General features: G+C 37.8%; 2 protein-coding genes across 4 annotated transcripts; both read left to right on the forward strand.

Moving 5' to 3' along the window:
• Positions 1 to 208: 208 nt before the first annotated feature.
• LOC307122502 (cytidine deaminase) lies at positions 209 to 4,710 on the forward strand. Of its 2 annotated transcripts, XM_079810466.1 has the most exons (5): positions 209 to 418; positions 725 to 835; positions 1,952 to 2,063; positions 2,155 to 2,212; positions 2,321 to 4,710. In XM_079810466.1, exons 1-5 carry the CDS (start codon positions 214 to 216, stop codon positions 2,432 to 2,434), a joined length of 600 nt encoding a protein of 199 aa, XP_079666592.1. In that variant the 5' UTR covers positions 209 to 213; the 3' UTR covers positions 2,435 to 4,710. The 2 variants fall into 2 exon arrangements, with proteins under 2 accessions (XP_079666592.1, XP_079666593.1); XM_079810467.1 differs by lacking the exon at positions 209 to 418 and having other exon boundaries at positions 617 to 835; positions 2,321 to 4,704.
• Positions 4,711 to 5,815: 1,105 nt separating this feature from the next.
• Positions 5,816 to 16,119, forward strand: LOC307122501 (amino acid transporter heavy chain SLC3A2-like). 2 transcript variants are annotated; one of them, XM_079810465.1, is made up of 10 exons: positions 6,242 to 6,299; positions 6,814 to 6,833; positions 7,027 to 7,241; positions 7,587 to 7,774; positions 8,356 to 8,529; positions 12,385 to 12,473; positions 14,241 to 14,371; positions 14,567 to 14,879; positions 14,964 to 15,026; positions 15,130 to 16,037. In XM_079810465.1, the coding sequence occupies exons 3-10, from the start codon at positions 7,051 to 7,053 to the stop codon at positions 15,475 to 15,477; spliced, it is 1,497 nt and encodes a 498-aa protein (XP_079666591.1). In that variant the 5' UTR covers positions 6,242 to 6,299; positions 6,814 to 6,833; positions 7,027 to 7,050; the 3' UTR covers positions 15,478 to 16,037. The 2 variants fall into 2 exon arrangements, with proteins under 2 accessions (XP_079666590.1, XP_079666591.1); XM_079810464.1 differs by lacking the exon at positions 6,814 to 6,833 and having other exon boundaries at positions 5,816 to 6,299; positions 15,130 to 16,119.
• Positions 16,120 to 23,880: the final 7,761 nt, after the last annotated feature.

Below are 23,880 nucleotides of genomic sequence, written 5' to 3' on the forward strand. Positions count from 1 at the left end.
TATGTCTGTTGGGGGGCATCAAAATAAAATGTATAGGCTACTAATACTCTAATGAGAGTTAGATGACATGTATTTGGTTACTTAGTTAGTAGAATGCCTAAAGTGGACCATTGAAATAAACTGTTTCCTGGTTGAATAATGCATGAGAGGGTTGTTAACAAGGAGGTCTAGGATAGGTTGTTAGGCTGTTTCCCCGCCCGCAACACTTGCGCGATGTCAGTTGTCCTGTCACAGCACCCGTCCAAAAATAACATTATTCCTGGCAAGTCAACAACAACAATTGTTCAACAAACTGCTTTATATTTAAAAAAAAAAAAAAAAGAAGAAGAAGAAGAAAAAAAAGAAAGAAAGAAAAACACGCTGTCAAAAGTATTATACTATCTAGTCCAGCGTAACGAGACCCTTATTATTATGGCTGGTAGGTAAACATTTAATCCATTGTAAAATAGACACTCGACGCAGCTTTGTATTTAATGCACGTTATCTATATGTTTGGCGTGTGTAAGTAACCTGAGCTTCCACTTTTAGGAGTGGATTAAGTAAAGCAGAACATATGCATCCCTCAACCATAATATAGCTAACGTTAGTTGTGTGGTATGGCGCATTTCTGTAAATAAAACAGCAGTAGGCTATCATGCAGCTGAGTTTTGATGCGCTTTTGTTTTGTCCCGTTGTTTTGCTCTCTCTCTTGTTGTTTTGTAATGGGTTAACCGTTCTGGTTAAGTTGCGGAACTAGTGGCAAAATGCTTGAAGGCACGGGAAATGGCTTACTGTCCGTACAGTGGGTTTTCAGTCGGCGCCGCCATTTTGACGACAGGGGGCGCCATTATCACTGGTAAGCAGATGCACTTCGTGTTTGTTTTGAAGCAACATGATTCAACCGCAATTTTTATCTGCCATATCCTCCTGAGACCCAGAAAAAAGTATTGACTATTTTTTCATGTCATTACAATGTTTGAGAAAAAAAAAAAAAAAAAATATATATATATATACATATATATATATATATATATATATATATACATATATATATATATATATATATATATATATATACATATATATATATATATATATATATATATATACATATATATATATATATATATATATATATATATATATATATATATATATATATATATATATATATATATATATATATAATATATATATATATATATATATATATATATTCATATACATATATGTCCACTAGTGGACACCAGGACTTTTTTCATTCACCAATCAATTTTTAGGCTTCAGGATTTTTTAAAACCCAAACTTTGTATACAGCAATTGTCAATTATGTTATGAAAGATATAATGGAATGAATTTATATACCGTTTACTTCATGCAGTATGTAAACGGCCTGTCTATATCTGTAAACTGTATCGATTTTGCACATAAATGTGTTCTTGGGGTAACATGTGTAGAAAAAAGAAATGTAGCCTAATAACTGGCAACATTTTCATAATAATATCTAATATTTCATAGGAATATTGATATATAATTTCTTTCCCTATTTACTTGTTGTGTCTCCCAAAATGGCTGATAAACATGTCCTGGTCTCCTCGACAGTGGACACTGTTTTGTAACAGAAAGTCATATTTTGATTAGAAACCCCATAACATTTTCCTGAGATGTTGGAAATGATTCAGATTTAAATTATAATTACAAAATACGATCATATTTCTATAAGAGTGCTAAATGTGATCTCTAAAGGAATGTCAGTCATGACCAAGACCAAGCAGAAGGTGAACATTTGGTATCTGAAAAGCTCTTTACAGGACATCCAGACTTAAAACTGATAATGTATGGTGTCAGAGAAATTCACAAAAATATAATGTCTACTACAGAGGGGCAAAGTCTATTCATGGGTCCCAAGAGGATATAGTCAGCTCTTTATCATCTTGTAAGAGTGATCTTGATCGCCATCATCTGTTCTTAGGCTGTAATGTTGAGAATGCCTCCTATGGCCTTACCGTATGTGCGGAGAGAACTGCGATACAGAGAGCGGTCGCTGAAGGCTACAGAAGATTTACAGCCATAGCTGTCACGTGGTATATCATAAATTCCATATACTGAAATGTTGCCATTTTAATCACTGAGAAAAAAAATATCTGAGAATCCTTCTTTTCATCTGACCAACAGTGATATCAAAGATAGTTTTGTAGGACCCTGTGGTGCTTGTCGACAGGTGTTAATGGAGGTATGGCTGCACTCATATTTTATCACATTCGTCAGTCATTACGTTTTGAACATCATGGCCTTTCTCTTTTAATTTTTTATCCTTCTCTCCAACCCTGTGTTGTGTTAGTTTGGCACTGAATGGGACGTTTACCTCACTAAGCCAGACGGGACCTATAAGAAGACCAGTCTCAGAGAACTCTTGCCTTTGGCATTCACCCCTGCTCACCTGCAAAAGAACTGAGTACACTGTCCTAAAATTCATTCATTTGGCCAAAAATAATCCTTTTTGGTCTAAATTTAGGAATGACATCTATGACATCAACCGTGAATAATTAAAATGTGAATGTGCTGTGCTTAAGAGTTTGTTATTTAGCTTACCCTGGCCTGTGTTGCTGTTGAAGGCCATTCCAGTCACAACATCATCCCAGTCCCCACTAGAGAGCACTGCACACCCTGGAATTACACAAGCTATACAAATGCAGGACATAATAATGGTAAATGATGTTTCAACGGGGTTCAACTTATTTGAAAATTTTGTTTTTTGAAACAACATTATTTCTGTCAAGACAACTCTCAAAATGTTAGGCATGGTAATGGATATGACAACGTTGATATGTTTGGTCTTGGCGGAGTAGATCTGCTACAAAGCAAGTACAGGATTTGCTACTGCCAAATACATACGCAATGCCGCTGTTGCACAATGAAGCACACATGAATTACCCGTAGCAGATCTATACAGGTGGAGCTGGGGAAGGGGGAGGGTTTCTGAAAGTGTGCTGCTGCTACCATAGATATCCATAATAAAGGCTAGATGTCTCGTGCGCGCTGCTGGCCAATGGAGGTCAACGTCCGCACCTGGCGGCCATCTTGTCACGGTCAGCTCACTCACTCGTAACATTGTGTTTTAATGGTACTTGCACTTTTTAAATAACCATAACTTGCTCAATTTTCTACCGATTTTCAAACGGTTTGGTTTGTTATAAATGTCAGAGATGTAGTTATGACACTGCATACTTATGAATAATGATTCCTAATTTGTTCAAGCATCCATAATTATAGCCATGTTATTAACGTTTGTAAGAAACCAAACCATTTGTAAATCCGTTAAGATTTCAGCGAGATAAGAGTATTTGTGTTCATGCAGATCATCAGGTACCACAGAGCCCTCCCTGTGACAAGATGGCCGCCGTGATGACGTTAGAGACTCCGCCGTAAGACATCTATGGATATCTATGGCTGCTACAGCTGCTTCTTCTTCTTTCTATTTTACGGTGGTTGACATCCAGCTTATTGGCGCCCTTCTGCTCCGGAGTCTGGCTGCTGCTACGAGTATGAGGTCTCAGCGGAACAAAAGTGGGCGTTTATAAATTTGGGGGTGTTTTCAAACTGATGGCTGTTTATAAACCAACCCTAAACCCTACCCACACTGTGATGTGGACAAATCAGGTAACACAGTGGAAAACGGCCCTCAGTTTATGACCACGCCCACTGATCTGGTAACTCATTACTATCCTGCACTGACTTGGCTGCTACAGCAAAAGCTGACCAAGTATTTGAAGGTTCAGCAGTGAGCTCATTGGCTACTTATACAGCAGGAACCAATCAGCCGTGGCCTGTGGAGAATAATGTGATTGCTAGCAGATTGACCTTTTGTCCCCTTGTTTATTTGAGAATGTATGTTTTGCATACAGACAGAAATAATTTTTATTAAGGTTAAGGTTTAACATTATTTTATACTTTTTGCAACAAAAGATGACTTGGTTGACCTAATTCACATGCTACGCTCAATAGTTATGTATGTATATATTTATTTTTATTTTGGCCAATATTGTACCAGGCAGAGCAAGCTCATTGTTCGCAATGCTCAAAATATTGAAATATTTATAGACCATATCGCCGCTCACGGATGTTTTGAATGCGCTCAGGAAATAATGTCCAAAGAACCGAGGAAATGCTATTTCGCTGTTGTAAGCGACAACCTACTGTCAGAGAGTAATTTTACAATATCATTCACTCTGTCTGCTGTTTTTGTTTTGTGAGGGCAGGGTTGACGCTAGTGGGGCAAAAGGTGGTGACTATTCTAGGGGCCGCTGTTGCTGCTCATTTGCATAAAGTTACTTTTTCTGATTTTTTTGTCTGTGACTCGCATCGTTTGACATGCCTACATTCTGTCGCACGTGTTGCCGGAAGTCACCAGCCCTCCACTGAAAATGAGTGTGATCATTTACATTTACATTTATGCATTTGGCAGACGCTTTTATCCAAAGCGACTTACAGTGCACTTATTACAGGGACAATCCCCCTGGAGCAATGTGGAGTAAAGTGCCTTGCTCAAGGACACACTGGTGGTGACCGCTGGGATAGAACCAGCAACCTTCTGTGTATCAGTTCAGTGGTTTAACCCACTGGACCACCATCTCCACCTGATCATGTCGCTGCGTGTCTCGTGAACGGGGCTTGGTGGCCCCACGATTTTAACCAAGAAAAATGCAGCATTGCATGAATAAATTACATTTTAAAATATATTCAAATAGAAATCTGTTCTTTTAAATTTTAATAATATTTCACAATATTACTAGTTTTACTTTATTTATTTATAATCAAATAAATGCTGAGCATTTAAGAGACTTTAAAAAAAATATGAAAAATCTCACTGACCCCAAACTTTTGAACAGTGAAATTATGAACTTTGCAAGCATAAAACAAGTAATAATCTTTAGGAATTCATGGACAATCTCAGGCTGATTAGATTAGAGCACTACAGGATGCTTTAAAGCAGAGCTTGAAAAGACAGTTTCCCAGCAGAGAGAATTATTGGTAATCCCTGTGACCCAGGACTGTTTGAAATTCTCCTCACTGTGAGGCAGAAGGGGCCAACATACTGTTCTGTCACATGGGAAAAACACTCACACATTGTTCTCTTGGTAGGCTAAGAGGGGAAAGTGAACATTACTTTGCGGGAGAGAGATTTTTGTCAGGAGTATTTTTTAACAATCTCATAAATGTTCAGGAAAAATAAAAATTGTAGGACTAACGAGGGAAGCACAGTAGAGTTAGAAGTACAAAGTTCATTGTTGAAATGACAACTACAGTCACGAGATAAAGAAACTGACTGGACTTCATTGCACAATGTTGGTCAAGCAGACAACAACCATGCTAAGTATGGAAAGTACGTCATGTGGCACTAAAAATCACTTATTTTGTTGTTCCCTCCTCCTTGTATTGTAAAAGGGATAGAGCTGTGTATTTATACAACCAACCTCTGGAAAAGAAAAGAAAAACAGACATAAAATTAAACCTCTGTGTTTTAGCATGTTTCACATGAAAACAACTCATCAAGTGCTCATCAGTGACTGTGGCTTGTGGTTTTTTAACATTTACGGAACCAAAACTGAAAGAATATTGTAACCTTTTACATATGTGTATAACAATGAAATGAAAATATTACATTTTACCCATGCAACCAGGATGAGCAATCTAGTTTTTGAGGACTTTTAAGAAGAAAAAAACTTTGATAGACCTACAGTCTCTTATTAACAGACATTATCTTGATCAATTGCCTTTGTGTGCTGGTGTATTGTGTTATGCAATACATAGAGTTTGAGTACTGCACAAATAGGCTATTGCTGTTTAGTCTTAAAACTGCCTGGAAGTTATGAGTAAGCACATTTTTATTACTGTGATTTTAGCTCTTTTCTTTTTCATCAAAGAGAGATTTGTTCTCATGGGGATGTTTGCAGGATGAATTCCAGTTCACTCAAGTGAACTCAGGCTCAAAGAAGCGCCCGGGAGGGGATATTTAAGGTGGAAACTCTTTGGGAACTATGATTGTATTAAAGTCGTGATTGTACTGTAACTTCTCGAGCAGTATGTAAATCCAGTAAGCTACATTATAAGGCGTGTTATTTGATGGTATTTGTCGCAGAAGACTGTTGCATAGTTTTATCAGTTTCCCAGTTACATGCATGGGAGTTCCTCCTTAGATAGCGAATGGGCGGTTGCAAGTGAAGTCGGCACTATATAAACCGGATTGACCGTCAAATCTAGTCTCAGATCTAGAGTTTAACAGCGGGAGTCCTTGAAACGGAAGCTTCTTCTTTTTGCAGGTATGTCTCATTCATTATTATCATTCAGTGTTTGGAGTTGTTTAACATACCATACTTTTATGTATATATATATATATATATATATATATATATATATATATATATATATATATATATATATAACATAGCCTAATTGTGCAAAACAAAGTAGCCTAATATTGTTTTCTTCAAACAAATTTGAAAAATCTTTTTTATAATCGTTTAAAATCTTTCTTTTTTTTGTGGTTGACATTATTTAGACCGTTGTTTGTTTTGAGGTAGTCTTTTAGAGGTTCTATAATGTAGGCTAGCTCTATAGGCTATATTTGTATTTCAATTTAAAAAAATACATTTACGATTAATTTGGAATTCAATTAATCGTAAATCCTTATCGCTGCAGCGCCATCTTTGATTATAACGGAAATGAAAGCGAGGCTGTGCCGTTCAAGTACGTTAGTACTATTATAAAAAGTGTTGTTGCTGTGGAAAATTATAAGTGATCTATCTAGGAGTTTTTTTTATTTTTTTTTTACAGCTGATGCCATTGAAAACACGGTAAGTTTCCCTCATAGCCTCGCTTTCAATCATAACCGACAAGGCGCTGCTCTGCATAAGGTCTATGGTCAAGTCACCTTTATTTATATAGCGCTTTTTACAATACAGCTATATAGTTTAGAGCCTATATGCTGCTTTTGGCGTCAGTTGTTTCGATTACTAGCTAACTTAATCACAATTTTCCGTTATACAGACAGCACTGAAATCACTGTCAAACATGAATAAAGACGACGACATGAAGGACGTCGAACTGAACGAGATGGATCAGGAAAAGCAACCGATGACCGGAGAAACTCCGACAGGCACAGAAAAAAACGGCAGCGTAAAGGTCAAAGTGCCCGAGGATACAGAGGTCAAATTTACGGGCCTCTCCAAAGAGGAGTTAATGAAAGTCGCCGGTACAACTGGGTATCTATCCATCCATCCATCTATCTAACGTTATTGGTATTAGAGCTGCACGATTCTGGATAAATTGTGAATTAAGATTTTTTTGTGTGTGTTTCAAATAGAGATTGTAATTTACTAGAGGTTCTGACAAAATGTCAATTGATGCAGTCTATTTGAAATGTTTAATTAATTTGAATGAATATTTTTTTTTTTTTAAAGTCGGTTTGCATGAATGATTCAATGACTCCCTCGTAAATACTTCACTTGTTTTTTTTTACTGGATGAATCAGTGTTTTAAATGAATCTTTTGACTGAATGATTCAATGTATGTATGTATCTCTGATAAACACTGCATATTTTCTTCAGGTGGGTCCGGACTCGGTGGGCCTTGCTGGTTCTGTTCTGGCTCGGCTGGGTTGGCATGTTAGCCGGAGCGATAATGATCATAGTACAGGCTCCACGCTGTAAACCCATTCCTGAGATGAACTGGTGGAACGAAGGTCTTCTGTACCAGATATCTGACGTCAATGCTTTCACTGACAATGGACTGAAAGGTGAGTGTCTCCATTTAATGTCATATGCTTATCATTTGTGTTAATCATTAAAAAGAAATGGGAACACATCTTGCCATCATCTCTCAACTTCATACGCTCTTGATGAAAATCATATACGTCTTAATAAACAAATCAGACAATAGGCATCAAGTACATGAAAGTCCTTGGCTCTTTGTTTTGATAAAAACTGGCAGATTTGCTGATGCTGTAGCTAAGCTAAAACTGACTGACTGTCTTGTGACTCCCTCATGTGAGGAAGCATGTGCTGATCTGCGCAGGATTCTGCCCTCTCATCACATTACTGCTCTCAACACAACTTTGGCTGAGTTTGTAATCGTGATATTGCACAAGTAATCACACTCTCACACACATGAGAGTAGACTACATTAAGATAATCAAGTACAGTGACCTTAAACCCTGATATCTTCAGGTGTTCACAGTACTGTGGTTATACAATCAAAGCAGATTAATAATTAAAAGACCGCTCTGAGGTCTGTGGCTGGAGTAAAAGGAAGCGCCTTAACTGATCATTCACTTCCTCTTCTTCTTTTTAACGTTTCTAACTGTCATTCTGTCTGTAGGAGTGGAGGACAAGCTGGACTATCTGAACCAGATGAAGGTGAAGGGGCTTGTTTTGGGTCCGATACACACCGTGCAAGCAGACCATCCAAGCACACTGGATCTAACTTCCATTAACCCTGAATTTGGCTCTGAAAGCCAGCTGACTTCTCTGTTGGACCGAGCTCATAGAAAAGGTGACCTCACTTGTTTGCTTTGCAGGTTTTCAAAATAAAATATCAGCCACGTCACATATTGATCTATTTTGAAATCACAAAATAGGCCACTGGAATAGACCTTTTAGAGGAAGGATGTCTGAAATAACAGTGAGCTGTCAGTTTAACCTCTGACCTCTTAGCCTGACTATGTGGCATAATTGTTTTTTCATACAATTAGCTTCATTTTCAACTTTATTTGAACTATTTTCTTATATTGAATAATAATAATAATGAACTTTATTTTATATAGCGCCTTAAAATGCAACTTCTCAAAGACACAAAAAAATACTAAACATACTACAAACATAAACCAGATGTACAAAAATACAATATACTAATAGAAACTATGAAATCACATATACGCAAGTCTAAAAAAGTGAGTTTTAAGAAGAGATTTAAGAACACTAACAGATTCCGCATGGCTAATCTCATATTGAAGAGTTCCAGAGTTTTGGAGCAAGGGAAGAAAAAGCCCGGTCACCCATAGAGCGCAAGCGAGTTGAGGGAACAGTTAGAAGGCCAGAGTCAGAGGAACGGAGATCACGCATTGGACTGTAAACAATTAAAAGTTCTGATAAAAAATCTGGTGCCAGACCATGCAAAGCCTTATAAGTAAGCATCCAATTTTTAAAATCTATACGAAACCTGACAGTGTAGAGATTCCAAAAAATTTAATTTGAAACTTCAAGAGAGAGTTCACACACTCTACCAAAGAAGAAGTCATTAATAGCGAGATAAAAAACAATGCTTTACTGAGTAAAGGGCAAACGTTTCAGTCACATGTGACCTTTGTCAATGCCAAGCTTACGATGATTAGAGCAGGAGCCATCTTGATTTAAAGAGTCACATTGTTACATAGATAACATGATCAACCAAGCCAGACTATGACAAGTAGTCTAAACATTTTTTAAACAGCACAAGAAAAGGAAAAGGAATTAAATCAAATTAAAAATATATATAAAAAAGATTTTAAGAAAATAAAACAATAATATATATAATGTGTATATTTATGTATATAAAGTATTAAATTCACATACTGAATCACAAAGTAAGTCAATGGATATAAATCCATGAAGATATATGTACAAAAACAATATATCTCACAATATATAAATGATGTAATCATCATTATATACATAGATAGTTTCCATGACTACTCCTTTATTTAATTTGAAATATATAAAAATAAACAGAATACAAAACTTTGTCTCCTCACAAACAATCTGTATGTTCCCCTGGCAGTTCATAGATAGATATTGTAGTTAGTTAGATAGTTAGTTAACTTTATTGTCCCCAAGAGGAAATTCTGCTTGGGCACAATGCAGAGTTGCTTAAAGGGTTAGTTCACCCAAAAATGAAAATTCTGTCATTAATTACTTACCCTCATGTCGTTCGACACTCGTCAGACCTCCGTTCATCTTCAGAACACAAATGAAGATATTTTAGTTGAAATCTGATGGCTCTGAAAGGCCTCCATTGGCTCAATGGCACGTTACACTCTCAAGACCCTTAAAAGGCACTAAAGACGTCGTTACAAAGTCCATCTCACTACAGTGGTTCTACAATAACTTTATGAATCGGCGACAATAGTTTTTGTGCGCAAAAAAACCCCTAAATAACGACTTATATAGTGATGACGATTTCAAAACACGGCCTCATGAAGCTTTGAAGCGTTATGAATCAGTGAGTCGAATGATGATTCGGATCGCGTGTCAAACCGCCAAACTGCTGAAATTTGGCGATTCAAACCGCTTATTCGACTCACTGATTCATAACGCTTCGAAGCTTCATGAGGCCGTGTTTTGAAATCTTCATCACTATGTAAGTCGTTATTTAGGGTTTTTTGCGCACAAAAACTATTGTCGCCGATTCATAAAGTTATTTTAGAACCACTGTAGTGAGATGGACTTTGTAACGACGTCTTTAGTGCCTTTTAAGGGTCTTGAGAGTGAACCGTGCCATTGAGCCAATGGAGGCCTTTCAGAGCCATCAGATTTCAACTAAAATATCTTCATTTCTGTTCCGAAGATGAACGGAGGTCTGACGGGTGTCGAACGACATGAGGGTAAGTCATTAATGACAGAATTTTCATTTTTGGGTGAACTAACCCTTTAATAAAAAAAAAAAAAAAAAAGAACAAAAAAAAACATTGTACCATTTCAGTGACAACATGGAGGACTGGCTTGGAAATGACACACTAAAGCTTGGCACATACTCCACAAGAACAAAGAAATGTGTTCGTTTTCTCGAGGTAGCAAGAACAAAGTTCGTTCTGGCCATGACATTCCATACTTCACGAGAAAAGCAGATGCCGAACATTTCCGTTTCTCCGCATTAACCCCGCCCACTTTACAGTTCTGACCAATCACACAATAGTTCTCGGACACCCACAAGAAGAAAGTTCTGCTCAGATGATGTGTCGGGAACAAGCTGCGAGAACTCCCAAACCAAAATGACGTAATTTTGTTCTCGCAGCCTTGGGAGCGAGAACTTTTTTCTCTGTTCTTGCAGAGTATGTAATGGCCTTAAGGCTGCGTTTACACTGGCACAAGAAATCTGACAAAGATCGGAATTTGTTGCACACGTGTAAACACAAAAATAACATTTGTTTTGCATCCGATTTCAACTTCCAAATGTGGTTTTAAATCAGATCTAATATCTGGACAGCCGCCCCATAATATCTGATTCCTCTTTGAATTCCAAGCCACCACAAGGCGAGGATGACACAAAGAGAGCTTTTTAATGTTGTATTCTGAAGCAGATGTGCCTGTATGCGCTCGCTCACAGAATTTTTATTGAGGTGGAAACTTTATAAAGGAAAGAAATTGCGCCAGAAACATTCAGGAACTGATTTTCAACCTATGCCCTGTGAGTTTTATAAATAAAACAGCTTCACTACATACACCCCCGGCTAGTCTCAAAATAAGCTAGTCTCAGACTGTTTTAACTGAAAGCATAATGCACTGACATATCTTAAATTAATTCAGTGCCATTGTTTTGTCTCAAGATGCACATCAGTGATGTTTTTTTTCTAAGGCATGTTTATAAAAGCTACTTAAATGCCCCAATTGAACGAAGGCCTAATCCTGGTTTAATTTAAGACCTGTCTGAAACCAGGCGTATATTTTCTCAGCGATGAGGTGACAACTTTGCTGTAATTAAACCAACAACCTTAACTAGTAAGGCTACTCACTCACACCCTCGATATCTCTCTCACTCTCTCTCGTTAATTCATTCATAATCATACAAAAAAAAAGAAGTAATCTTACATGGCTACTTTATTTCACTTCAGAATCCTAGATCTAATGAGCTGTAGATAAAATAATAAACAAAATTGATTGTGTATTTTCATGCGCTGCAAAACATTCATGACAGCTGTGTCTATGCTGGCAAATAATCATGGCCACCTGACATGAATGATATAAACAATTGCAATAGCACGACCATTCAAAACCAGAGGCTCTACCATGTGCATAGTTAATCGGTTACCGGCAATCATTTTGGGCAGGAATGAACAAAAACACAGATATCGGATACCAGTCGTGTCTAAAGTGAATGTAAACAGGTGGGCCAAAGAATTGGAGATGGTCAAAAGATGGGATCTGTGCATTAAGACTTGCAGTGTAAACACAGCCTAGTCAAACACAGATTTCGGAAGAACATCCCTGTGGTTTCCAGCAAATAAAGCCATATGCCTTTAAATGAAGGCCTCATACAAGACAAACATTAGGCTTTTGGTTTTGTCAGGAAAGATCATTTAAAAGCATTCTGGTTTGTTAACTCCCCCCTCCTCCTCCTCCTCCTCCTCTCCTTGTTTTCCTCTCTCCCTCTCAGGAATGTCCATAGTGCTGGATCTAACACCCAATTATGAAGGAGTTGCAGCCTGGTTCAACAATGCCGCTACTGTTGCTGAGCGACTCCGAGTAAGTGCTGACAGGAACGGGGTAGATTTATTGATGGGCTGGTCAGTTTGTGAGAGAAAAGACAACAAGATTTTGAGATGTTTAAAGAGGCCAAGCAGGGAAGGACATATCTCCTGATATTAGAGTAATATTTTTCTTCTGATATCAGCATAGCAATATGCACTACTGTTCAAAAGATTGGGGTCACTTTTTATAGGTGTCAGTAAAGACGTAGTAAATGCTGTTCTTTTGAACTCTATTCCTCAAAGAATCCTGAAAATCACAGTTTACACAACAATATTAGGCAGCACAACCATTTGCAACATTGATAATAATAAGAAATGTTTCTTGAGTATCAAATCAGCTGTTTGCACCTGGTATTAAGATCGGACCCCAGGTGGAAGTGGATGACGCTAATCGATGCGTTTGTGTAAGAAAAATATCCATATTTAAAACTTTATAAAGTAAACTTTCAGCCGACCGCCTTCCGTGTTCAATTTATGGAAAAATGGTTGAAAGTTCCCCTGCCGATCGAAAAACTAACGCGACCAGGTCCGCTCGTCATGACGTCACGGACGCATCTTGAGTTTCACTTTCAACATCCAACACTTTTCCACAGAATGCGGTCGGTCGAAAGTTAACTTGATAAAGTTTTAAATATTAATATTTTTCTTACACAAACGCGTCGATTCGCTTCAGAAGGCCTTTATTAACACCCCAGAGCCGTGTGGAGCAGTTATATGACAGATGCACTTTTTATGGACTTCAAAAACAGAGCAACTATAAATCAAATTCTAATGCTTGGATTAGCCTGAACTTTTGTAATATAACTGAAAGAAGAATGTCATATACACCTAGGATGACTTGAGGGCGAGTAAATTATGGGCAAATTTTTATTTTTGGGTGAACTATCCCTTTAACCCAGTCGCCGTCACTGTGATTGTGCATTTTTATGTTACATTCCAAAAATAATCCCTTTGAAAACAATATTTTCTGATATATCTGCTGTCCTACCTGAAACACTATCATTGTTCACTTGTTGTGACTTCTCCTAAGTGACTCTCTGGCTCTTTGAAAAAACTTTCCACCACTTTTCATCCTGCGGTGATCTAACGTTACCCGGTGTAATAATTCATAATTTCTTTATTTGTTCCATCGGTCACAATTTTATTAAGAAATATAAAATAACTATACCGTAGCTTACAATAGCCTATCAGTAGAGAATTATGACAAGCGCCTGTATGTATAGCACGCAGAGGAAATTAATGTAAAATTCCGTATTTTTATTTAGTATTTCATTATTTTTTTTATAACACTTTGTTAAAACGGTAGTTTTAAAATAGTAATGTTCAAAGCATTGTTTCCCGCGATTTTAATTCCTGTGTAAATGCATTTATGCCATTTCAGTGAAGCATTAAACGGTCTGTGTATGCTCCTTTTTGTGATTTTTATGCCGCTTCAGATTTGGTTTCTGTGCTGCGTTTGCTTAGTAAAGATGCCTTTAGAATGATTTCTGAAGGAACACATGACACTGAATGGGCTGCTGAAAATTCGGCTTTGCAATTATAGGAAGAAAATCTATAAAATCAAATTTTTTTCTCTGTATTTTTTATCAAATAAATGCAGCCTTGGTGAGCAGAAGAAATTCTATCAAATAATTCTTACTGACCCTAAACTTGTGAACGGTAGTGTTAATGGAAACTAAAAGTTTGTTTTACTACTATGAGTTATGTCATTATTATTCAGTACTCTATTAATTATTTGATCCATTCTATGGTTTAATTGTAGGAAGCATGCGTGTACTGGCTCAGTAAGGGGGTGGATGGCATCTTCTTGTCTCAGCTGGCGGACATCGCAAACACAGACGCCTGGCCGTCTATTCAAGGCATATTCAACCAAACTGACGGGACCAAAAAAACGTATGTGCTTGTGGTTAGTAAAGAACTAAATGGGGTCAGAACTCAGTTTATTTAGTAAAACAGAGACACCTGGTGGACAGAATGGGATACTGCTCACAGATAGTGAATTCAGATGAAAGAAAACAATAGACTTCCAGAATATCCTGAGTGTAGAAATGTATTCCTCGAAATACAATTTTCCCTCATCACTTTCAGAGCTCTGATGGGATCAGTCACCGGTCTCTCTGTGGATGAAGTCTCTCTCCTGCTGAACCGTTCAGGTGTTGACCTGCTCCTGACGGGACTGCTGGATCCGGCTGAGCCCGGCGTAAAACAGGCCCAGGTCATACAGAAGCTGTACTCTGGTCACCTGCAGACGAGTCTGGGCTGGAGTCTGAGTGGACGGACTCTGGGCTCTCTGGCTTCCCGATCTCCAGCAGTGCCACTGAGGCTCTTCCACACCCTGCTGTTCACCCTGCCCGGCACACCTGTGTTCAGCGCTGGAGATGAGGTCGGACTGAAGACAGGGGTGAGTTGAGCATGCAATGAAAATGAAGTAAGATGTTAATAATCGTTTACTTTATTCATGAAGTTGACAATTTCACCTATACAGGAGAAACTTGAAGCAATGTGGGACTTGGAAAGTAAAGCAGAAGATGCCAACGCAACGGCAAAGGTACATTTTCATCATCGCATTTTCAAATTTCTGTTCACATCACTAGTAAATGCATATTTTAAAAGCACATACTCTGTTTCTTGCTTTTGTTCCTCTGACTCAGACTGTACAGGAAGAGCGTACCGCAGTGCGTGACTTCTTTAAAGCACTCGGTGATATGAAAGGAAAAGAGCGATCGCTTCTGCACGGAGAATTTGTCAGCCTTTACAGTTCACCCACTTCATTAGCATTTCTCCGCCTCTGGGATCAGAGCGAACGCTTCCTGGTCGCCTTAAACTGGGGAAATGACTCTGTCACCATGACTCTGATGAACAGCGACCTGCCGGCCGAGGCTCGGGTCCGTGCCACCACAGATGCAGAGAATCTAGCCGTGGATCACAAGGTGTCACTAGAGAAGTTAGAGCTTGGACCCAAACAGGCTGTTCTGTTGTCTTATCCTTATCCTGGTTAGACACACACACACACACACACAGTCCTTAATGTCTCAGATCAGTGTCGACACGTTTGTGCACATGTTTGGAAAGACTTTCTTTTGAGTAGAAGAGTTTATACTGAAGTGTTAATTGTATAGGAATACCTTTAGGAGCACTAATTTTGAAGCAATGAAAAGCCAATTGTCACAGTTGTTGTAGAATAGATGATGATCTCCGTAAAGAGACATGTAGAACTAAAACCCCTGCTATAATAAAAAACAAAATGGCTACTGTTTTTGTGTGAAACTGTCCACTTTACTGCACTGCTGTGGTTAATGCTTACAGTATATCAAAAGAAAGTTGTTCCATCTTGAATGTATTTGCTTTTTTTTTTTTTTTTTGCAGACCACAATTCCTCATTTTAGTCATAAAGCAGGAGATAGGAGAAATAATGTAAATACTTAAATTATATTAATTATTAAAACAAGACTTTATTTTTGTAGATTATGTATACAAAGTTAACAAAAAAAATCATCCATGCATGCAAATATTTAAACAAAATTATACTACATTTCATGATTGGGGTCAGTAAAATTTCAAAAAAGAAAATAAATGAGTACTTCTATTCAGTAAGGATGCATTCAATTGATCAAACGTGACAGTAAAGACTTTTACACTTTACAAATCACTCTTTCGGTCATGATAACTGAGTGATTGGCATGTTATTGGATATTACTTTTAAGAAGCATATCAGTTTTTAACATTGAAAATAGTAAGAAATGTTGACTGAATACTGGAGTAATGATGCTGAACATTCAGCTTGGCATCACAGAAATAAATTACATTTTAAATTATATTAAAATAGAGTTTAAAATAATATTTAAAGCAATATTGCTGTTTTTAATGTATCTTCAATTCAATAAATGTAGCCTTGGTGAGCAGAAGAGATTTCATTCTGAAATCTTACTGATCCCAAACTTTTTAAAATGTTAAATAATGAAACGTTTTATCTCCAATTAGTCAATCAGGCCATAAATAAAGGCTTGTTAGTGGCAGTATTGGTCGGTGAACAGCTCGTGGTGGTCACTGGACTATCATTTCCCTCTGACTCTAGGGATACGTTATGGGTAGGGTTAGGACTACATTTTCAGACAGAAATGTTGTTCCAGGATCAACAAAATATGTTAATCCAGTAACGTGTCTTTGGTCAAAAAGAACACGCACAAGCCCACAATTACACTTTGCACATTAAACAGCCAACTAAAAAGTGTATATACATTTACCCATAATTTGAGAAATCAGCAGCTTTCTAACAATGCACAGAAATTCATGGTCCAAAACTCTCAAAATAACATTATACAGTCATATTATATAAATCCAAATGCATATATTTAACAATAATTGGTAACACTTTATATTACGGTGTCCTTGTTACACGTAGTTACTGTAGTAATAATTATAAATTATGCATAATTACATACAACTAACCCTAAATATAGTAAGTTCATGTAGTTAATCATTATTAATTAGTACTTAAATGTATAATCACACTGTAACACGGACACCACCTTAAAACCCAATAATACTCTACCATACTTTACAAGTATGTCATGTTGTCAATATTTTTTATTATACATTTGTAATATCAATATATTACAATATCGTTTTTTTAAACAATTCTAACAGGAAAAACTACAATATGTATGGAAAGCATTATATCATATTGTATTTAACTTTATTTGTGTTCGTAGACACAAAGTCTTTACTTGTGTTAAGTAAAGACTCAATAATAACTGGTTTCTTATTAGCATGCATATTACTAGGATATAAAGCACATACCTTAACCCTAAAGCCATCTTTTTTTCTTTCTTTTTTTAAAAATACTTTCCTTAATCTGAGCGGTACAAGACTTGGCTACTTTCCTAAGTTTTCCACCTGAACACAAAAAATTTGACTCGATTCTACAATGTTAAGTGCTTTAAAAAAAAAAGAAGAAGTCCTTAATCCCGCCTTCGTGGACAAAAATGGGCACCCATAGGAATAGGAATGAATGGAAAAAACTGTAATTCTGAGCTTTTTTTATTTTTACATACACACAAATGAAGGAGTGAGCCTGTACAACATTCTCAATGTGGCAAAAACACACACATCCACAAAAGCATTGCATTGAAAGTCATTGAATGAGCTTATAACAGAGTGAGTTTTAGTTTTTTATTTTTGTTAAATAAAAAACAGTCACTCACACATACACAAACAAAGGAATTAAATGAGCCAATAACATTGGGTTACAGAGTTCAACATTGGTTTACAGAGTTCAGCCCATATGCAGCCATTGAGTTCTATTACCATGTGGCTATTGATATTTTAGCTTTAAAAAGAAATTATTACCATCATGGGTCACCAGATGTCACCAAAGTCACCATATGTTTAGGTTTTGGCTCTCTGGACTTGCTGATATGTTTTTTAGTTAAGTTTTCTTTAAGTTAAAGAAATATTAAATATAACAAAAATGAGCATATTTTACATTAAAAAAATGTACTTTTAGAGGTAAATAAATTCAGTAATATCCGAAAATCACAAATAAGGCATAAATTGATAGAATTAATTTTATCAAAGATGGCGATATAACATTTATTAAAAAAAAAATTTGGAATCACACTTGTGACCTTCATGCCCAAATGTGTCCACGAGGGCGGGATCAAGGGCTGTTATGCGAGGGTGGCTTGAGGATTAATACCCAATACCTAAACTTAAAGGGGTCCTATAATGCCCCTCTTTACAAAATGTAAAATAAGGCCTAGTCCACACGTACACGGGTATTTTTATACCCAGAGTTTTTCCTCCTTCATTTTAAAAAACAACCGCGTCCACACAAGCACGGTTTAAAAAAAATCTCTGTCCACATGAAAACGCAAAACCACGCTATGATTAGCTGCCTGATTTCCACATGGTCCCATCCACGGCAGCGATGCACTGAGGGATGCCATGGGCTCAGTGAAACCCTTCTGCAAGTTTACTTTGGACTCAGTGACAGGTAACTACACTGGGGCAGGGCCCAAGTGGACTGAAGTTTCACACACTTGCCTTACTATGTTGTATTATTGCATTCTGGCGCCTCTGTTCTGCAATACAATGAGATAACTGCGCATGTATCTGTATACATGTGATAAGCGCTATTAGCAGAGTTGTTAAAAGCTACGTCCGCCATTGCATAGACTCCACTCATGTAAACAGAAGCGATAACGGCGCACAATCTGACGTCAAACAAAGGAGAGAATGGCGCACACTTCGATTTAAAGGGATGGTTCTCACAAAAATTTTAATTAGCCCATCATTTTAGTCACCCTCAAGTCATCCTAGGTGTATATGACATTCTTCTTTTAGACGAATAAAATCTGAGTTATATTACAAAAATTCAGGCTAATCCAAGCATTAATATTGGATTGATAGTTGCTCTGTTTTTGAAGTCCATAAAAAGTGCATCTGCCCGTCATATAACTGCTCCACGCGGCTCTGGGGTGTTAATAAAGGCCTTCTGAAGCGAATCGATGCGTTCAAGAAGAGCTTCTTCAAGTCATTGATTAGCATATTCTGTCATGATAATCTATAGATAGCTTGTGTGGGAACTGTTGTAAGAACAGGTATAGTTTAGTTTAATTACGGTTATAACTTATGTTGTCATCTTGCGTTTATGACATGCTATTGCATTTGCGTTACATACTGTATTGCAATAAATGTGAAAAGAGACGCGACAGCTTGAGCAGACGCATAAATGTGCTACAACAACTCTTCCTCTTCACAACATGGCCTTTGTTGTGTGTTCCCGGTGGCAGGATTATGTAAATGTTAGGGTTAGTGATGTCACTAACCTGGGAAGAAGGTCATTGTAGTCCCTACCAGCCGTTTGTTGTAGTCCTTAAAAAGCGATTTCTGTAAAAGAAAATATTTCACTTTGCTTTGAACTGTGAGTGTCGTAACTTTGCAGTTTATGCTCAAACAGCAACATTACACACTAAGGTTTAAAAAAGTGAAATCCTAATCAAGGACCCCTTTAACAACTATCTTACTAACTCTTAATAAGCCGTAATTAGGAGCTGAGGCAAAAGTCTTAGTTAATAGTGAGAATTGGACCCTAATCTGAAGTGTGAACAAATAAAATTGACCATATATTATATTTTAATCCATACTATTTACATCTCCCCCCCCCAAAAAATCTCACTATACTGTACAGAAAACTAGTGACCTGCATTGGAATGAAGCGCAGCTCTGCAATGCCTTCAAACACACCGACTCCTCAAAGCCTACAACTGTAACAATAAACACGCTTGGGGAAAAAATAGAGCAGATCCATCTGGTTGTGGTCATGTCTTTGAAAGAGGTTCTGGAGAGCAGGATCAGACAGGCTTAGGAAGGTCCACCCAGACCCCTGCAGAGCATCTGTGAACCCCAGGACCCCGTACAGAGCGCTGAGAAAACAAACCACACTCCTCAGACTCTTCCTCTTCCCCTCAGCTGGGATTGTTCGTCTTAAACCGAGGGAAGGAGACAGAATAGCATGCAGGGAAGATGTGTCTTTGAGTTGTGTTGGTTACACCTTCCTGTGATAGAAAAAAGCAGCTCCATGTCTGCGTCTATCTTAGGCCTACTTTAACAGAGCCTTTGCCTGCTTTTTAACAGAATTTTGCTGTCCGTGAGGACAGTTTTTATCTGTAAATTACAACCCCAAATCAGAAAAAGTGATTTCTAAATTTACTTTGACTTGTATTTCATTGCAGACAATATGAACACAAAATATTTCATGTTTTGTCTGGTCAACTTCATGTCATTTGTAAATATGCATCCTTTCCTGTCATTCAGACCTGCAACACATTTCAAAAAAAGTTGGGACAGGAGCAATTTAGGGCTAGTAATGAGGTAAAATGGTTAAATAATGATGTGATTTGAAACAGGTGATGTCAACAGGTGATTGTAATTATGATTTGGTACAAAAGCAGCATCCAAGAAAGGTCTAATCCTTTAGGAGCAAAGATGGGGCGAGGATCGCCAGTTTGCCAACAAATACGTGAGAAAATTATTGAAATGTTTAAAAACAATGTTCCTCAAAGAAAGATAGGAAGAGATTTGGATATTTCACATTCAACAGTGCATAACATAATTCAAAGATTCAAGGAATCTGGAGGAATTTCAGTGCGTAAAGGACAAGGGCGCAAGCCTAAGCTGAACAACCGTGATCTCCGATCCCTCAGGCGGCACTGCATCAAGAATCGTCATTCATCTATAAGCGATATCACCACATGGGCTCAGGACTACTTTGGCAAACCTTTGTCAATTACCACAATACGTAGTTACATCCACAAATGCCAGTTAAAACTGTACTGTGCCAAAAGGAAGCCCTATGTTAACAGTGTCCAGAAGCGCCGTTGACTTCTCTGGGCTCGGAGGCATCTGGGATGGACCATCACACAGTGGAAACGTGTACTGTGGTCAGATGAATCAGTATTTCAGGTATTTTTTGGGAGGAATGGACGCCGTGTGCTCCGGACCAAAGAAGAAAAGGATCATCCAGACTGTTACCAGCAACAAGTCCAAAAGCCAGGGTCTGTCATGGTATGGGTTTGTCTCAGTGCCCTTGGCAAAGGTAACTTGCACTTCTGTGAAGGCACCATTAATGCTGAAAAGTACATAGAGATTTTGGAGCATAATATGCTGCCTTCAAGAAGACATCTTTTCCAGGGACGTCCATGCATATTTCAACAAGACAATGCAAAACCACATTCTGCACACATTACAAAGTCCTGGCTGCGGAGGAAGAGGGTACGGGTACTTGACTGGCCTGCCTGCAGTCCCGACCTGTCTCCAATAGAGAATGTGTGGCGCATTTTGAAGCGCAAAATGCGACAACGAAGCCCCCGTACTGTTGCCCACCTTAAGACTTGTTTGCAGGAAGAATGGGACAAAATTACACCTGAAACACTTCATCACTTGGTGTCTTCAGTCCCTAAACGTTTTTTAAGTGTTGTGAAAAGGAATGGCAACATTACAAAGTGGTAAATGCTTTACTGTCCCAACTTTTTTTGAAATGTGTTGCAGGTCTGAATGACAGGAAAGGATGCATATTTACAAATGACATGAAGTTGACCAGACAAAACATGAAATATTTTGAAATATGAATATATATTTTCAGCAAGCAATTTTGTGTTTTAAAAACGTCGTCAAAAAGTCGTATGCTCTCGTTATACTCGTTTTCATAAGGCGATCGGTCTGCACAGCACCTCTGCATCTCGAGCAAGCCTTCCATCAACTATGCAAACGTCGCGTTACTATTGATGCACATGGCTTTACAATCCTACATCGGCATCAAAACACAACAAAAACACAGCGAATCCAACGCATTCATAGCCTGACGTCGTCATACTCAATTCTAGTCAGAATATGAGTCTCATACTGCTCCGTTGGGCTGTGATTAAGGGGCGTGTTTCAACCGAGCCAGGGAAGACCTCAATTGGATAGACCTACAACTAGGGATGGGCAACAGTGGTCGAGTAATCGAGTACTCGAACGTGACAGCGATCATCGATCATGAGAACGATGATCGCCCTGAAAAAAATATATTTGTCTCTTTTTTTATTGGTTATTGCATCGTTTTGCGGAGGTCTGATTGGTTAGCGTTTTACAGCACGCCTCCAGACCGCGGCGAAATAAAGGCGCGCACTGCAGTGATGTCTGGAATCATGAGATCATTGAATGGTTAGTGCAAGATGTGCAGCGCCAATCTGTCATAGCCTACATAGCATTATAATGAAAACACGATGGAAATTAGAATGCTGTAAATGATCTGTGCTTAGTTCCCCGTGTATCAGCTGATCCACAGAGAAACTAGCGAGAACACTCAGACTAGCGCGTGAAGTTCATGTGCGCATTCGCGTCCTTATCTGCAGATGCACGTTGTAAGATTACTTTTATGTTGTCTATATCTGATTAATCTAATATAAGAAGCGTTTGGTTGAGCTTAATAAGCTAGAAAAGCGCTGCCGTTATACCGGCTGTTCATTCTCTTCAGTTTCAGCTCAAACGCATATTTCATGCTCGACATTATGGTTTAGAGACAGTCATATTCTTTTCAGATAGGCTATTTCTTTCTCAGAATCATTGATATTAGTAATGGAGCACTGCTATACTGTTCTCGTATTTTTTTAACAGTAGACCTAGTTTATTTAAAGTTGGTTTTTCGCTATGAGTTCGAAAACGCGCAGTGATGTCTGTAACGCTCGATCATGAATAATAAAATGAAGTGCATGATGTGCAGAGTCAATCTGTCAAAGCATTATAATGAGAACAGGATTTTAATAAAATGTTTCTGTGTGCTTTCGTTGTCCGTGTATCAGCGTTGTTAAGGGAAGAGCGCATTCAAAATGTTCCGTTTCAAACCCTTCGGCTGTAAAATCTAGCACGCTGAAGTTCACGTGCGCATTCACGTCCTTTTGTGTTGATTTATGTCGTAATAGGTTCATAATAATCTTCATATTAATATTGATATAGGGTGCGTTTGGTTGAGTTTATTAACCAGCTAGCAAGCTCTGCAGGGTGGTGTTATTTCACAGTTTCAGCTCAAAGGCAATGCTCGATATTACTGACTTGGTTATTTGAGACGGTCATTTTATAAAGATGTTTCTTTTTCAAAGACATTTATGCATCATAATCTAGCAGTTATTTTTTGTTTTATATGTTCATGTTTTCATATACCCGTTTTCATGTCACGTTTGTAGCTATTTGTCAACAACCATTTTCATAACAGTATTTTCATTATCTCAATGACGGACATGCCCCGCCCCCAATTACTCGAGTACTCGTTTTTGAGACCTATCGATGATCGAAATGAGAAATTGACAAAAATGCCCATCCCTACCTACAACCAATCAGAGCAACGGAGCGACGCATAACGTTAGTTGTCAAATGTCAACAGAACTCAACTGCACTGTTGCCAAGTCCGCGGGTTGTTTATCATGTCCGCGGGTTGAAGCGACCAATTATGTGATATACAGACCCAGGAATGCGAATTTTAGCAGGCAGCCCTGCCAAAATAACACATATTTTACCCCCCAAATGCCATTTTTTTCCTGGAGAACATTACAATAGTGTACATTAATGTACAATGTTTTATAATTTATAATTTAGTGTCCAATTCATTCATTTAACATCTAATATTGGGGGAATCCAAGTTATTTGACAAATTTGAACATTTGAAGAAAAAAAAAAAAGTAATACAGTAGTTACTTTCCCTGGTAATTAGTTACTTTTATAATGATGTAACTCAGTTACTATTTGTAAGAAGTAACTATAACTAATTACTTTTTTAAAGTAACGTGCCCAACACTGGTTTTGAGTAGCAATTGGCCGGGTTTTGTTGTAAAAACTTGGCAACCCTGTCTGACCGCACGCTG

The sequence above is a fragment of the Gobio gobio genome (genome assembly GCF_949357685.1).
Source record: "Gobio gobio genome assembly, chromosome: 2".
In the NCBI taxonomy this organism is placed as follows: domain Eukaryota; kingdom Metazoa; phylum Chordata; class Actinopteri; order Cypriniformes; family Gobionidae; genus Gobio; species Gobio gobio.

Bases quoted from the DNA above. Each gene is read 5' to 3' on its own strand.
- LOC307122502 (XM_079810466.1), top strand. From the start codon at position 214: ATGTCAGTTGTCCTGTCACAGCACCCGTCCAAAAATAACATTATTCCT. The intron at 836-1,951 runs GTAAGCAGATGC...ATCTGTTCTTAG, and splicing joins AGGGGGCGCCATTATCACTG to GCTGTAATGTTGAGAATGCC. The intron at 2,064-2,154 runs GTATATCATAAA...TCTGACCAACAG, and splicing joins ACAGCCATAGCTGTCACGTG to TGATATCAAAGATAGTTTTG.
- LOC307122501 (XM_079810464.1), top strand. From the start codon at position 7,051: ATGAATAAAGACGACGACATGAAGGACGTCGAACTGAACGAGATGGAT. The intron at 7,242-7,586 runs GTATCTATCCAT...TATTTTCTTCAG, and splicing joins AAAGTCGCCGGTACAACTGG to GTGGGTCCGGACTCGGTGGG. The intron at 14,880-14,963 runs GTGAGTTGAGCA...TCACCTATACAG, and splicing joins AGGTCGGACTGAAGACAGGG to GAGAAACTTGAAGCAATGTG.